The following is a 15,758-nucleotide window of genomic DNA, read 5'->3' on the forward strand; positions in this document are numbered from 1 at the left end:
ATATTACAGTAGTATATTACTTTTTGCTGTAACGCAGTAATATAACGCATTACTAATTAAGTTTGGGTAATATTATTACTCGTTACAATCTCAGTAACGCAAGTTACAGCAGCATATTTTAACTAAATTAAGTGGTGAATTTACTAACACTGCAAAACAGCACCAGAGAAAAAATTCCGCAGGTAAAATAGTTTGTCTATCTTCTGTTGCTGGAATTAGATGGTTGAGATGACTGCAGAGAAGGATTCTACATTTGTGAGATGGACACACTCCTTAGTATTTTTTGTTGTTGTCTGTAGAAGAGAAAAAAGGCGGCGGACGAGTGCAGACAAGCAACAAAAATTAAGTTGAACTAAAAATAACTAGATCTGTTTTTATTAAATCATAGTCTATATGTAAAATGAATGAATATGCTAATTTTTTTACTTAAATAGCCTAATTAACAGATTAACAAAACAAAAGGAAAAGATTTCTTCTGAAGCCGTTCAAAATTGCCTATAGGCTAGGTACGGTGTTTCTTTTTTGTTCATTATAACATTTTGCTTTATTTACCGGTGTTATTTATGAATGTAATCATGCGGTTTCTGCTTATCTGTGTTTAACCTAAACTACACATAACATTAATGTAGACCTACATACCGGCATCTAAATATGATTTTATAATTTTATGCTATATAGACCTGATTGCGCCGGCGCCTCACGCACACACAGCATTGCAAACGTTGCAGCCTGTTTATTATCAGAATAAAATACAGTCACCCAAACATATAGATACACTGGTTAATTTAAATAGTGCGTACTGCGTAGTAGCTACAATCGGTGCCGTTCAGCCTGAGCTCGGGCCAAAGACACATTTGCTCATGTGACGAGGATGTTTTTTAAGTGCGTTATAAGCCTGTTTTACATAATAAATAATAGTTTAGATTTTGGAAGTAACTTGCCCAACACTGATTCAGATTAATAACCAGACGATAAATAAATGCAATATAGTTATTGTGCCTTGTTACTTACCTTCATATAAAGTATTGCCTGTATCAGTGACAGATTTGAGTGTTAATTAATAGTTTAGATTGACATGATGGAAAAGCTTATCAGGTTATCAGATGCAGGCAGCCTGTTTGACATGATGCTGTCTGTTTGATCCTTACAGGTCTGATGGGTATGCCCTCGGAGTCGTCCCAGCAGACCCACACCTCCTGCTCTTACCAACACTCCCCCAGCACCACCATCAGCACCCACCCTCACAACAACCAGAACAGCATCACTAACTCTCACCCCAACAACATCCCCAACAGCGGTAGCCAGGTGCCTCTCTCCCACCCCCCTCACTCGGCCCACAACTCGCCCCACGGACAGCACCTCTCACAGCATGGCCCTCACACCCAGCACAGCCAGCACCCACATACGGCACACAGCCAACATCCCCAGCACAGCCAACACAGCCAGCACGGGCAGCATCCCTCCCAGCACCAGGCCCACGGCCAGCACACACCGCAGCAGCAGCACCAGAATCTCTCCCACCAGCCTCATCCTGCCCAGCAACAGATGCAGTGCAACACCGGTAAGAGTCTGTGTGTCTGTGATAGTTCTCGCTATCTGATCGTCTCTCTTGCTTTCTGTCTCGAACCCTCAGCATACTTCCTTTCATGCTGGCATTGCCCTGACAGGACGATTTATTCAGGCCTCTTCTAACAGTCATTTATTTTAGATTAAGAAATTTATGGCAACTTTGGAGCAGTCAGCAGTAAATCATAGGGTGATTTATACAGCTCCTCTAATGAGAACAAAGCAAATGCTGCACACTTCAGAGAGCAGGCCTGTAGCAGAGGGTTATGGCTCCCCCTACTGCCTCAAACAGGAAGTGCACAGCAGCTTCCACACATTCAGAGTTCTGCTGTCTGCTGTGGCCTTCACTACCTTCTTGTTTTGTCTGCAGGTCTTCCCAGTGACTGGTACCCCAACCTGGATGCGCTAAAAGAAAGCTGCCGCATCGCCAGCAGCTACAACTGGGCTGATGTTGATCTGTCACCCTTCCAAGGTATAATCAGAATGTCTGTTTATATACTAAATTCACTGTTGTTGTTGTTTTTATCAAAAGACTAAATGCTAATGAAAAAGAATTCATCATTTTGTTTTTTTAAACTGTAAATTTTGTACTATTTCCGCTTGTATGATATATAATGATGCATTGTGAGTAAATATTGTTATATATATATATGTGTGTGTGTATGTGTGTGTGTGTATATATATATATATATGTATATATATATATATATATATATGCTAAATTGTCTAGGCTAAATATGCAATGGCTAATTTGAGTAGTTCAACTAAAAAACTGAAGAAGCTATTTGAAAAAAAGAACATTGCTAAATAAAGAAAGAACATAAAGAACATTGTTTCATTACTTACGAAATTAAAAATGTTTGTGTGTAAATAATGAAACTCTAAGCAATGTTCTTTATTAATTCACAATCACTGGAAAATTGCTTATTAACTTGAACAAAGGACCTGTTAAGCTATTTCTGTGTTTTGTTTTGTATATTAACTCTGCATTTAATTTTAAAACAGTAGCGTTTAGCAAGCAGTTTCATTTTAGTTTTGAGAAATCAACTGGACAGACTGATTAAATAATCTGTCACTGTTTTTCTGAAGGTTTGAAAGAGAGCATGAGGCAGGCTGAGCTGAATAACTGGTCTCTGGAGCCCACTCAGATTGCAGACCTCTGCTCCTCCATCAATCAGTTCTTTGCTCGCACTGGAATCCAGCCACAAGGGGCAGTGCAACCTCCAGTGTGCCACGGCTCCATGCATCCAAAACCCAACCCACACATCAACACAGGTGAGCAGACTACAATCCACAGTGTCACATATTAAGACTGCAACAGTATTAACATAGTAACATCAGTGTGTTTTTCAGGAAACATGTACATGGACTCGAGACAGAGCTTGAGTTCAATGATGGGTCCGCCGGGATATCCTCATATGCCGCCCATGAGCAGCGCTGGCCCCACTATGACAGGTCCTTGTCCTTTTCAGCTTTTACAAATGTGGCAGGATGTGCATCATGTTGAACAGGATGCAGTGTTTAAAATTAAAAAAAATGTATGTAATACTATCATAACAGATTCTACTATCATTCATACTTGGGATTAGAGAACAAACCCCTAACCGAAAGAATACATAATATAGTAAAATGTTTTCCAAAAATTTATTAATTCCTGTAATGGCAAAGCTGAATTTTCAGCAGCCATTCCTCCAGTCTTCAGAGTCACATGATCCTTCAGAAATCATTCAAATATGCTGATTTGGTGCTCAAGAAACCTTATTATTAATGTTTAAAACAGTTGTGCTGTGAAACTGTGATAACCTTTTTAGTGGAATTCCTTGATGAATAGAAAGTTAGAAGTACAGCATTTATTTGAGATAAAAATAGTTCAAAAATTATTTTCGTAGCTTCATAAAATAAAGGTTGAACCACTGATGTCACATGGACTATTTTAACAATGTCCTTACTACCTCTCTGGGCCTTGAACGTGATAGTTCCCTTGCTGTCTATGCTGGGTCAGAAAGCTCTCGGATTTCATCAAAAAAATTAATTTGTGTTCCGAAGATGAACGAAGGTCTTACAGGTTTGGAACGACATGAGGGTGAATAATTATGGCAGAATTTATGTTTCTGAGTGAACTATCCCTTTAAGTCATGCATTTGAAGGAGCTGAGCCATATATAGTGACCAGGATATCAAAGAGACACACTGGTTATTCTCAAAACACCCTAGGAACCACACTTTATCTAGTTAAGGCATAGCAACACTGTAAAACACATTCACAGCAACTACATAGAAACAAGCATCCACACCTTTGTGTTTCGTTAGCAGTTTGTATTGCATATTTCCACAATATGAATCGAAATAGTTTTCTTTAAAAATCTCTGCACGCTAAAGCATTGTATGTCGTGACCGTTCCCCTCTGCTCTGCCCTCAGGCCATCACGCTCAGATGAACCAGCAGCATATGATGCCTGCTGGAAACTTCCAGATACGCCGCATGCCTGCCGACGACATCCAGGATGACTTTGACTGGGACTCCATCGTCTAACCCAGTCCCCGAGAGCGAAGAGTGGTGCAGACAAAACGAGAGCGGAGCGTATGGAGGCAGTGTGTTTGTGTTACAGAGCAAGAGGGCTGGACCTGAGGTGTCTGCATGCCCGTGACAGAAGGCAGATTGGAATGGGACACTTGAAAAATAGTGCAGGTGTTGTTCATTATGACCTGAAAAAGACTCCTGTGTTCCTGGTGTTTTTATGAAACAAAAACAAACAAAAAAAAAGATATTACTTTGAAGACAATCACATTTACTAGGACATGTTTAACTGATCGCTTTTATACTTGTCCAAGGGGCAAGTGGTTTAAGTCAAATGTCTCCCGACCCACAGCCTCTTTGCAAACTTGCCAAGCTCGCCCCTGCTCTTCAACTGTTGTTCTGTGATTTTTCGAGTGATTGCATCCGGCTTGTTCTCCCCTCTCATGGTGACAAACTCAGGCCTCGACTGCCTATCAGACAAGATTGGCTCCCTCATTTGTGTTGTGAAACTTCATCTGAGATGCAGGGCACTTTTCAGAAGAGGGCCGATGGTGCAGGTAACGTGACACTCTAAGCACCTGCCATCGCTCAGGCACAAGTAGCCAATTTTTTGCTTCTCTGACCCTACACACTGTAATATGCCGACGTCGCCATGCATCCAAATCCAGCAGATTTTACTGATTCTTAAGCTCATAACAAAACGTGTAAGCCACATTACCTGCAGTATTTGTACTTGCGTATCTTTGCTGTCTGAAGTGTGTCATGTTTTTTGTCACTAATAGTTTTAGGCTAGTCTGAATATGAAAATGAAAATTCATATGAAAATGATATCGATCCAGACCTCACTATTATCGATTTCCCTAATCGCTTTACGTTTGCATGTACAATCCTCTTTCTGTTGACCATCGCCCGTCAACCTGTAGTCTCCCGATCGAACTGCGTTACTTTTTGAGTTTGTTTAAAGCCCTCAGGACCTGCCACAGAAAATTTCATGCGTTTAGGAGCGATCGCTTCCCTGACCGGAGATTTGTGGGATACCGGAGAGCCCTGTTCACGTTGCGAAATCAGCCTGCTGTGTGGCTCTTTACAGCAGCGTTGAGGAGGAGATGAAAATCACGTCAAGGCACATTTGCTTAATGGTCTGCAATAAAAGAGCCCTCTTTATTTTAACCCTAGGACCAACTGACATGAAATCGCTTGCTCTATGCTGCTCTGACAAGGACTTTTTCCAGAGAGCATACCTTCAATTTAGCTGTTGAATGCTGGGTGTAACGTAAGAAAGGAGATGAAATACTGAGAGAAAGGAGATGACTAAAATACTTAGATACACTAATAGCCTTATTTTGGAGGAATGTTAACTGCTGCGTTTGAAATTCTACTACTAAGAAGTTGTGCAAAGTTTAAAATCACACACATTCAGACCATCCTTCAAATAAAAAAAACATCAACCTGGATGCAGAAACTAGACAGTAACTGCATCCTGCTCTATCAAGTGTAGCGCCCTTAAGCAGCTGTAATTAGCTTTACTATGTTTTAAGACGTTTAGTTGAAAGTGTCTGCTAACTTTACAAACCACAGTGTCATTTTATTATATCAGCGATATTATGGAATGTTTTTGTGCAATATAATTAATTTAGGGCTATCAGTGATTACAATCATCTCTTTTAAAGAGCACAAAACTAATGCACAAGATCTGGACTAGAATAGCGGAAACCAAATTAGAAATATGTCCGGCCTTTGACCTTTAGCAGGGTATTTCTCAGTGAGAAGCAGCACTTTGATTAGACCAAATTTTAGAGTGCAGGGCTGGTTTAGAAAAGCCATAAAATGCGGTTGAAAAGGGAAGGAGTGGATCTGTTTCTCATAGCTTGAAAGTTTATGCACACCTTGGTCTCCTTGGTCTTCAGTAGTTTTCAGTCGTCTTTATGGGCTTTGTTTTATTATTCATCAGAGTGTAAGTGCTAATAGACTTGGAAAAGTGAAATGATCTTATGACAATCTTTTTTTTTATGTATTACAGTATTATAAACTCTCCGAGTATTTACACTAGTCATTGAGATGTATTGGCCTTTGATCCCTAAGGCCCTTAATATAATGGAACAGTTTGCCGTATGTCCTTCATAAAAACACACACATTTAAACCTCAAAATTAGAACAAAAAAGAAATTATGGTTTACATACAAATATTTTAGGACCATTAATATTTGGAGTTCTGACATTATCATGAAACATTATTGTTATTATAATGGCACATAAGTACATCTCCCTTCTAAAATTTCCATTACTGTAATCTGTTCAGACATTTTACATTATTTCTTTTTCTTTTAGTAATTCCCATTATTCTCAGCAATGATTCATTCTCATTACTGTAAAACAGTATTTGTATTATTTCATGGGGAAAAAATCAGAGTTGAATAATTAAATTTAGCTTAAAGGCAGTAAAAAAAATAGTGTTATTTTGCTTTTTTTCCCCTTACATTACTAGTAATGACATTTTTACAGTCTTTATATTATAAAATAAAACAGTTTACTTGAATAAAATTTTAAAAATGCATTTCTTTGAGCAAAATATTTCTGCCTTTTGATTTTGGGGTCAAATATGACAGGTTTTGAGCGATTCACCCTAAAACGTTTAATGGTCAAGGAACCCAGTCAAACTTCATGTTCATGACATTTCAGCCCGATTCTTCACTGAGTCCTGTCCACGATCAGCTATGTAGTTTGTTACATATCCATGTGTTCCCTCATTACATAAGCAATTGTCAGATTCTCTGACGCTAATAGGGTTTAAATTGGCGAAACCATATTACTGAAGCCTAACGTAACCTAGAAATCCAATTAAATTGCCCATGATGCTGATTTTGTGAGTCTGCTCACATTGCCGGATTCTACAAGGAAGGAAAAACGGTGACAGAACCGTTATCCACTTTACCCCAGACTGTTCAGCATCTGTGTTTTTCTGTGATTTGACTGCGACGCTGTGCACATTGTTCTTAAGCTAAGCTTCATTGCCCAAATCTGCTTTGGCTCCCTGCATCCTGTTCTTGCTCTTTTCTTTCTGTCTCATGTTTTCGTTTGGATACTGTTGAAGTGTTCAGGAGCCTTGTTCACCCAGCCTCAGTGTTTGTCATACAAAGAGCTTTGAGAGCTTTTATCTGCTCATTTGTGCACTTTGAAAAGAATTCAGAAGCACAAACGCTTACGTCGTTCATTAACTCAAGCAGGATCTCACCTCGTTCGCTCACTGCCGAGTGAACATCTGGCATCGATCCACCCTCGGTGTGAACTTTAATACCATACTGTGGTGTTCACCCTCGATCATGGTTTGTCTGGATGTCGACCGCAGGAGGAGGTCAGTTTTCGGTTGGAAATATTTCGTATGTATTGCCAATCTGTTTTTGGTAGTGATGTGTTTGGATCTCTTGTTTGCCAAAGAGAGAAAGTTTAATTTTGCAACATTAAAGGCAGCAGGTAATTGGCATCCTTCCCAGGTGTGGAAGGGTAACGTAAGTCTGAAGGATCGGACTGAACGGAAAGCGTAAAGGGAGCTCTAGAGAATATGAGCTGGACAGGTGATGAGTTCTCTCTCTCTCTCTCTCTCTTTTCTCAAAAAAGAAAAAGGAAAAACATTGCTCCTTTGATTTTGTGTTGTGTGAAAGTTTTAACTGTTTAAAGACAACTCAGTTTTCGTAAAACGAAAGAAAAAAATAACTAAAAACAAGTGGGGATGCATCTGCCAGAGAGATTACTGTAATCAAGGAAGAAGCCTTGTTACATTTACGGGAGAAAACTGCCAACAAGTTCTGGTATTTGGAGCCTGTTTTATTCATTGTTGGTGTGTCGTTGTGCTTATTGTAAATATATGTCTTTTCGATTGTCCTTTTTTCCTCTGGGGTGGTGAGGGATCAAGGCAAGGGCTCGGGTTCACCTGCGAAAGAAAAGAGGGAGATGAATACAGAGTATTTTGTTATTGTCCAATCCAAGGGTGACACAGTATGTATATATCTATATTGTATATATGTGATGAAAATGCGTTGGCTTTTTGTGTGACACTACCGTTTACCTGTACTATGGTTCAACATTCAGTGTTTCAGTGTTTATATTCTATTTTAATCTTTGTTTTCTGTTTGATTTTGTCCTGGTCATTACTTGTATTTGTTGTTTCCTTCATTTTCCCCTTTTTTTCCATTTTGTTATTGCACGGTTTATTACTTTTGCTGTCCAATAAGATGACACGGCTTCACTTTGTATTGGTTTTAGTGCTGTAAAATAACTCTGAAGTGTCATTAGGATTGTCAATACCACCCCTTCCCCCGATATGCATGAATGGCACTTAAAGAAATAAAATATGTTAACTTCACTGTGGAATCTTTGCTGCTTCGTGATATTTATTTCATATACATATCCTTGCAAAAACTGAAGTACTTGCACAGAATACTCCAAAACACCTAAAAATGGAATTTGATATATATAATTTGATTCTCAAATATTATGTTTTAAGATTTATTTTTGTCGTTTTTGCCTTTATTATGACAGGACAGTGTAGAGATGACAGGAAGCGAAGTGGGAGAGAGAGAGGAGGTCCTCGAGCTAGGATTCGAACTCGGGACGCCCGTATTTCTTATATTTTTAACGAACATTAACCTCTATTTTTCAGAAATACTGACAGAAAATTAATCAATGATATATATAGCATTCACCGTATGTAAACGGGTTTTTGCAGCATCTGTCACTTGACAGTACTCTCAAGTTAAAAAGTTAAACTTTAAAAAAAAGTGCATCTACAGGATAGATTTGTTGACACCAATATCTATAGATGTTTTCATTCCATGTGAATGGTCCTTGCTTTTTTTCTCGCACTTGCTTTTTCTCATTTCATAAATGGTATTAAAACTGCCCGAAAGGACTTAAGTATTAAAATATTTGTGCTGTGTGCATCTTGTTGCTAGGCTAAGTGCTTTGTGGGAAAACAGGTACAGTTATAATATTAATTTCAATTAAATTTAAAAGATTTATTGCCCACGTATTTTTTTTATGAGCAGCCATGTAATATGTGGGATAAGACATTCAGTGTCCACGTATGCGGTGTCAACTTATTTCATGAAACATCAAAGCAACTGACCCTAAAATTAACTTTTAAGGTTGCAATCTCACGTTAAACTTCAAATCTGATTCATTTTTCATCAAAGCGTTCCGTACACGCTGTAGTCTGGTACGGTATACGTGCGGCTGAGCCTCGGCTGTCACAATGGGTTAGAACAATAAGCTTGTTAACTAGCCTGTTTTTGCTCAGCAGATCTAGGTTAGCCATCTTGCTTTTTCAGTAAAAACCGGTTTCTGATGACAAGACAGCCGTTGACTGGATGTTCTTAGCGTTGAGAAGCTCTCTCAAGATGCTGCAGTGTTTGAAGCCCCCTACAAGTTTGCGTTTCCTCACACATATATATTTGGTGCACTCACCATGGTGCTTTGAAACTGCTTAAATCTTTGTAATCCCAGTTTCCTCCTGAAGAGCACACATAGTCCCTTGGTATTTTACCGACCTATTTTGAATTTGACAATCTGGTGCTGTCACTGACTTGCCGGTCTACTTCTAGTATCTGAAGCTTACGTTCAGAACCGCTTTAAAAATAGATTTTGTTAGTAAATACACACACGCATCGACCCCTCGGCCCCATCAGATCAATCTCTTCAACTCAATGGCATCTTGGAAGATGTGCTGCTGGAATCCTTTTTAAAAAGCTCTTTCTCTATCGTGTCAAATTTTAAACTTTGAGTAAGGCGTTGGAAGGTCTGTCAGGACAGCAATCTGATCTAAATTGCTGCAAAATAACACAAATATTACTCTGATCACTGACCGTATTTTTTGTGGAAGAAATACAGTAAAACTCTTCATAAACTATTTATTGACAAAGAAACATTGCAATTTGTCTTCCTCCTGCTTCCGAGATTTTTTCCTGAAATAGGTGATTCTGAGAAACCTGTGGATGATCTAGCAATCCCGTGGTGCCCAGGGTGCCACATGCTTTCTGCGTTGCATGCGCTCTAATATGTTCAGTGTGCAGCCTCAACACTGCCATTGTTTAGAGTCCTTGTGCTTTTTAGGAGGGGTTAGCTGAGGTCTGCTTCTGGACACTGCATTCTTCTCTCTAATGATTCTGATCACCGTGGGCTCTATAGGCAGAGCCGGATCAAGAAAAATGTGCTGAATCTGGTGAGTTCTGGTGTAGGATTAATTATAATCTACATCCTCAACAACAGCATGATGATGCAACATACCTTCTTGTGAACAAAGTGGTCAAATGAAGCACTTTAAAGGAACAGTTCACCCAAAAATGAACATTTCCTGAAAATGTTCTCACCCTCAGACCATTCAAAATGTAGATGAGTTTGTTTCTTCATCGGAACAGATTTGGAGAAATTTAGCATTACATTACTTGCTTTCCAATGGATCCTCTTCAGTGAATGGGTGCCGTCAGAATGAGAGTTCAAACAGCTGATAAAAACATTACTATAACCCACAAGTAATCCACACGACTCCAAAAGTCCATCAGTTAAGCTGAACGTTTGTAATAAATTCATCATTAAGATGTTTTGAACTTCAAACATTTGTTTTCAGCTAAAATGTAGCTTGTGAAAAAGGAGAGAGTTATGCACACATCAAGCACCATTTATAAATAAAAACAAATAAAATGGTGGATTTTGGTATGAGAGGATGGAGTTTATATATATATATATATATATATATATATATATACTGGAGGGAGCATTATTATGGATTATGGACTCATATTTTGGCCAGAAGCAAAGGTTTAAAGTTAAAACATATTGAGGAATTTATCACAAACATGCAGCTGTTTACTTCACACAAAGTTAATTGATGGACTGGAGATGTGTGGATTACTTATGGATTATTGTGATGCTTTTATCATCTGTTTAAACTTTTATTCTGACGGCACCCATTCACAGCAGAGGATCCATTGGTGAGCAGGTGATGTAATGCGAAATTTCTCCAAATCTGTTCCAACGAAGAAGCAAATGTATGTACATCTTGGATGACCTGAGAGTGAGTACATTTTAAGAAATGTTAATTTTTGGGTGCACTGTTCCTTTAATAGTGTCAGATTAAACTATTTATAATGAATAAATATGTTTATGCCTCTCTTTCATGTAGTAGAGTAATTAAAAAAATCAGTAAATCACAAATTCCCAAAGTATGCAAATGAATGCAGACACCTCGTAGACTGTTGCTGGTGTCGTTGTGAGAGTCTCTGAGGACGTTTAGTTTATACACGTGTTTAGCACATGTTGTGCACGATGTTCACAATGGATGGTTGTTGGGTCAAGCAGAGCAACTGCATCCATATGTGGAACATGCATCACTCTGAGAAGCAGATGTTTCACTCTCCACATCTTAACACACGAGACTGATTGGAAACGCTGGTTCTGGATTTATTTGGGATGTGGACTGTTGTAAGCATGTGGACCAGACACAGAAGGGCTTTACATGTGTTGACAGCTCTCTCTGAGAACGGAGAAAGAGCTCTATGCATATTTATCGATCAGGGTGTTGAATTATTCTAAAATATTTTAATTCTGTTGTTATGATTTAATACACGTTTTCGAGTTACACATTAATTCGCAGTGCCCCCCAGTGGCCGAAATGACAACAAGCCTTTTTAGGCCAATTATTTAGGGACGGGGGAAAAAAATCCAATTAGAGAAACTGTATTTGGAGGTTACAATTAACTGTAATTCACTTTAGATTAGTTATTTACCAGCTTCATACGTTATTTATCATGTTACACTTGTATATCTCTTTTTATGGCATTTTCCATTTCAGGCATTACTTGTCATGTTGCATTATTTTATAACACCCTTTTTTTGTATTATATCCAGTGTATGTTCAAAGAGAATTGATGAAATCTGATGTTCAGTGGATATGCTGCATTCTAAGCAGAACATTGTCTTATTTCAAAATGCAGGAAAGGGCAGGTCAGATCTACAAGATGAATGAAAAAGCAATAGTCTCTGCAAGTCAATACACACCATGTGAAAAATCTGGATTATTTTTATGATCTGATCATCTCCGATCATAAAACTGCCATATACCAGATTCATTTTTATAGTCTTTTATTGAAATGTCTCTGCAATAAGACTATATATATATAAAGCGACTTACAAATGAGGACAACAAAAGCAATCAATTGTTGTATTAAAACAAATAAAAACAGATCTAAAACTAAAAGCTAAAACTTTATAAATACTACCTATACACATTTTAAAAATAAAGAAATTAAATAAAAATGACAAATGCATACAACAAAATTTCAAAACTTAACATTTAAATGAAAAACAAAAAATAAAGCTAAAAACAATAAAAAGCGATACTTATCCTTTGCCGGTGTCCCTGCCCGGTGATATATATATATATATATAAATCATTTAATTTTGGGGAAGATTTTGAGTCAAAAGTCTCAAAAAAGTCTCAAAAGACAAATTTAATTATTTCAAATATCCTACATTTGAGTTCCTGTTTGATTTTTTTTTTTTAAATTGAAGATCCTCCAAAATAAAAATGAAATACTATTTTTGCTATAGTTGTTGAATAAAAAGTGAACACAATAAAACCACAATCGCATAAATTAAGACAGATTTCAACTGTGCTCTCAGAACAAGGACATTTTTCCATAAATACTGGGCCAATTTATGAATTATTTGTTGACCATAACTAGTGGGGCATGTTGTCACAAAAGGGTCAGCGTGTAACCCGAGTCTTTTTCGCTAGGCATTAAATGTGAAAACGTTCAACTGCTTTTTTTGTTTTTTTTCTTGAGCTATGACTTTATAAAGAAACTTACAAAAATGAACTCAAGCTGAGAAATATTCACTGGAGAAAAAAAAGTGACAACTTGCCCCAGTCTCCCCAATGCAAAGTGTACAGCTGAACACATGAGTTAAACAATTTTGGCATAGCATGTCCTATTAAATGAGCTGATTTGCGATGGTCCAGGTTTCGCCAGCATTACTTTCACCAATGATTGCCCATCGTGATGGTCGTGTGCCTCTCCCAAATCTGCGACCCCACCGACCAGTTACATTGGGGAAGCTCTATAAGCTCTAGTCTCCATCCGCCATTTTCAGCACATTGGAAAGCAGGTAGACCAAAAACTGCACAGTGCCGGTAAAAAACAACAGGTAAGTGTTCAAGAACACCATGCTCACATTTTTATTTCAATCAAGCCTTTGCAACGCTGCACGGAATGGCTTGGAAAGCAGGAGGACACCTTGCTCGGAGTGAGTTGCATCGGGTTTGTGCACTTCTTAGTGCTCGGATTGATGATAACAATAAAATCTGCTTGCCCTGCCAGTCCACAAAGCAACTAGAGGGCTCTAGTGAAACATTTTGGAGAACTTTTTCTCTCATAGAAGATTCCTCAAGCGAAATGTGACTATTTGAAGTGTGTTTAAAGCGCGGTGTGTGTTTGTTTGCCTGAAAGTCGGGATATAGCCTTCAACCTGAGCGTGTTTGCACGAGCGACTGGCTTAATTCACGATTTAACGCCATCTGGCTCCCATGACAATATTTTAAACACAAGCATGCACTTTACATCTATTTTGCATACAACCCGCACTTGTTTTGCGATTCATTTTTATTCAGGTTTATTATAATAATGCTGTGAGCATATGAGTATTGTGTGTCTGCACAACACAATCCACCCCTGAATATCGTATCGTAAGTTTATGCTGGTGTTTCTTTTAAGAATGTGTAAACTTTTTCGCTGTTAGTTCATCCATCTTCGGCTGTGGCTGCTGAAACGCCTTCTTTCTTTGTCCCACAGCCACCGTCTGTTATTAACAAAGATGACACCACAATGAAACACTTCTCATTAATCTCTGGATTTTATTCATTCTCCTGCCCCGCAAAGAATCTTTTCGTATTCTTACATCTAGTTTAGAGAAAATCTGTTCAAATAAACGCAGTAGGATAGTGGAGGATGTACAGATGAAATCATGCTGAGGTGAATTTAAAGGTGCACTCAGCATTTTTTTTTTCATAATTAAAAAAAGTTGTACATGTAAGGAAATAAACATATTAAAATGATAAACATTTACGTGAGATGAAGAAAAAAATCATATCAGTTTTGTATGTTTTTTTTGCGTAGAGTGGGGCGCACCCTCATGGACGCTGCCATGTTGGAATATGTTAAGAATAATACATTTCTAAGCCATAATGGTGGTATCTCACCATTTTATATTATTTTATTATTGTTTTATTACATTTTTTATTATTTTTGGTGTAATTTAATTTATTTTGTTGTTGTTTACATACAAAATAATGAAAAAAAATAACAGCATTAATAGGTTTACTCTCTCTCTCTCTCTCTCTCTCTCTCTATATATATATATATATATATATATATATATATATATATATCTTGTGCTCATCAAGGCTGTATTTATTTGATCAAAAATACAGAAAAAGCCCTGTTATTTTGTGAAATATTATTGCAATTTAGTTTCTATTGTAATTTACTTTAAAATGTAATTTATTTCTGTGATCAAAGCTGAATTTTCAGTATCATTACTCCAGTCTTCAGTGTCACATGATCATTCAGAAATCATTCTAATATGCAGATTTATTATCAGTGCTGGAAACAGTTGTGCTGCTTCATGTTTTTGGAACCTTTGGAATACTTTTTCAGGATTCTTTTATGAATATAAAATAAAAATAAAAACAGTATTTATTCAAAATGGAAATCTGGTTACAGTATGCACTACCGTTCAAAAGTTTGGGGTCAGTACATTTTTTTCTTTCTTTTTTTGAAAGTAATGGATACTTTATTCAGCAAGGATGTGTTAAATGGATAAAAAGTGATAGTAAAGACTCATATTTTTAGAAAAGATTTTAATTTTAAATAAATGATGTTCTTTTTAACTTTTTATTAATAAAAGAATCCAGAAAAAAGTATCAGTTAAAAAAAAAAAAAAAACATGAAGCAGCACAATTGTTTCCAGCACTGATAATAAATCAGCATATTAGAATGATTTCTGAAGGATCATGTGACACTGAAGACTGGAGGAATGATGCTGAAAATTCAGCTGTGCATCACAGGAATAAATTATATTTTAAAGTATATTAAAACAGAAAACCAATATTAGAAATTGAAATAATATCTCACAATATTAGTTTTTTCTGTATTTTTGTTTAAATAAATACAGCCTTGATGAGCACAAGAGACATTAAAAAACATTACAAATCTTACTGATCCCAAACTTTTGAACGGCAGTGTATATATAACTTATATAGTGCTTTCAGTGCTCACTGTGCATTGTAAAGCATAAATAACAACGTAGAAAATTATTAGGATTAAATTCATATAGACAGGTATAATAAAACATTCTATGGGTGTGTGAACTTAAGATGAAAAACAAACTAAACAAACACCTTGCATGGCATCAGTTAGCAAACAAACCTAATGCATCCAGGCCAATAGGTGTCAGTATAGAGTTTAAACCAGTTACATTTACATTGACATTTATGCATTTAAAGTCACAATATGTAAGACTTTTTTATTAAAATATCCAAAAACCACTAGAACAGTGTTATATATTTTGCTGACTTGTGTACTTACATTATCCCAAATGTTTCGAAGAATGTTTAAATCCAGAGAA

The 15,758-nt window shown here is 37.2% G+C and overlaps 2 protein-coding genes across 4 annotated transcripts in view; both read left to right on the forward strand.

Annotated features, from left to right (window-relative positions):
• LOC107691352 (forkhead box protein J3) overlaps window positions 1-4,910 on the forward strand; it is a 136,001-nt gene extending 131,091 nt beyond the window's left edge. For 2 of the 3 annotated variants that reach the window (XM_016489916.1, XM_016489917.1), the window contains exons 8-12: window positions 1,151-1,561; window positions 1,937-2,038; window positions 2,656-2,841; window positions 2,908-3,021; window positions 3,985-4,910. In XM_016489916.1, the coding sequence (XP_016345402.1) occupies window positions 1,151-1,561; window positions 1,937-2,038; window positions 2,656-2,841; window positions 2,908-3,021; window positions 3,985-4,097 (926 nt within the window). In that variant the 3' untranslated portion in view covers window positions 4,098-4,910. The remainder of the gene's footprint in view (window positions 1-1,150; window positions 1,562-1,936; window positions 2,039-2,655; window positions 2,842-2,907; window positions 3,022-3,984) is intronic. The other variant, XM_016489918.1, reaches the window with a different exon arrangement.
• An 8,332-nt stretch (window positions 4,911-13,242) lies between these two features.
• The window catches only part of LOC107691354 (PR domain zinc finger protein 2-like), a 20,769-nt gene continuing 18,253 nt past the window's right edge, over window positions 13,243-15,758 (forward strand). Inside the window, exon 1 of the mRNA XM_016489920.1 lies at window positions 13,243-13,280. The gene's annotated coding sequence lies outside the window, so the exon portion shown is untranslated. The remainder of the gene's footprint in view (window positions 13,281-15,758) is intronic.

Source organism: Sinocyclocheilus anshuiensis, unplaced genomic scaffold, assembly GCF_001515605.1.
Source record: "Sinocyclocheilus anshuiensis isolate Anshui unplaced genomic scaffold, SAMN03320099.WGS_v1.1 scaffold1154, whole genome shotgun sequence".
NCBI lineage: Eukaryota > Metazoa > Chordata > Actinopteri > Cypriniformes > Cyprinidae > Sinocyclocheilus > Sinocyclocheilus anshuiensis.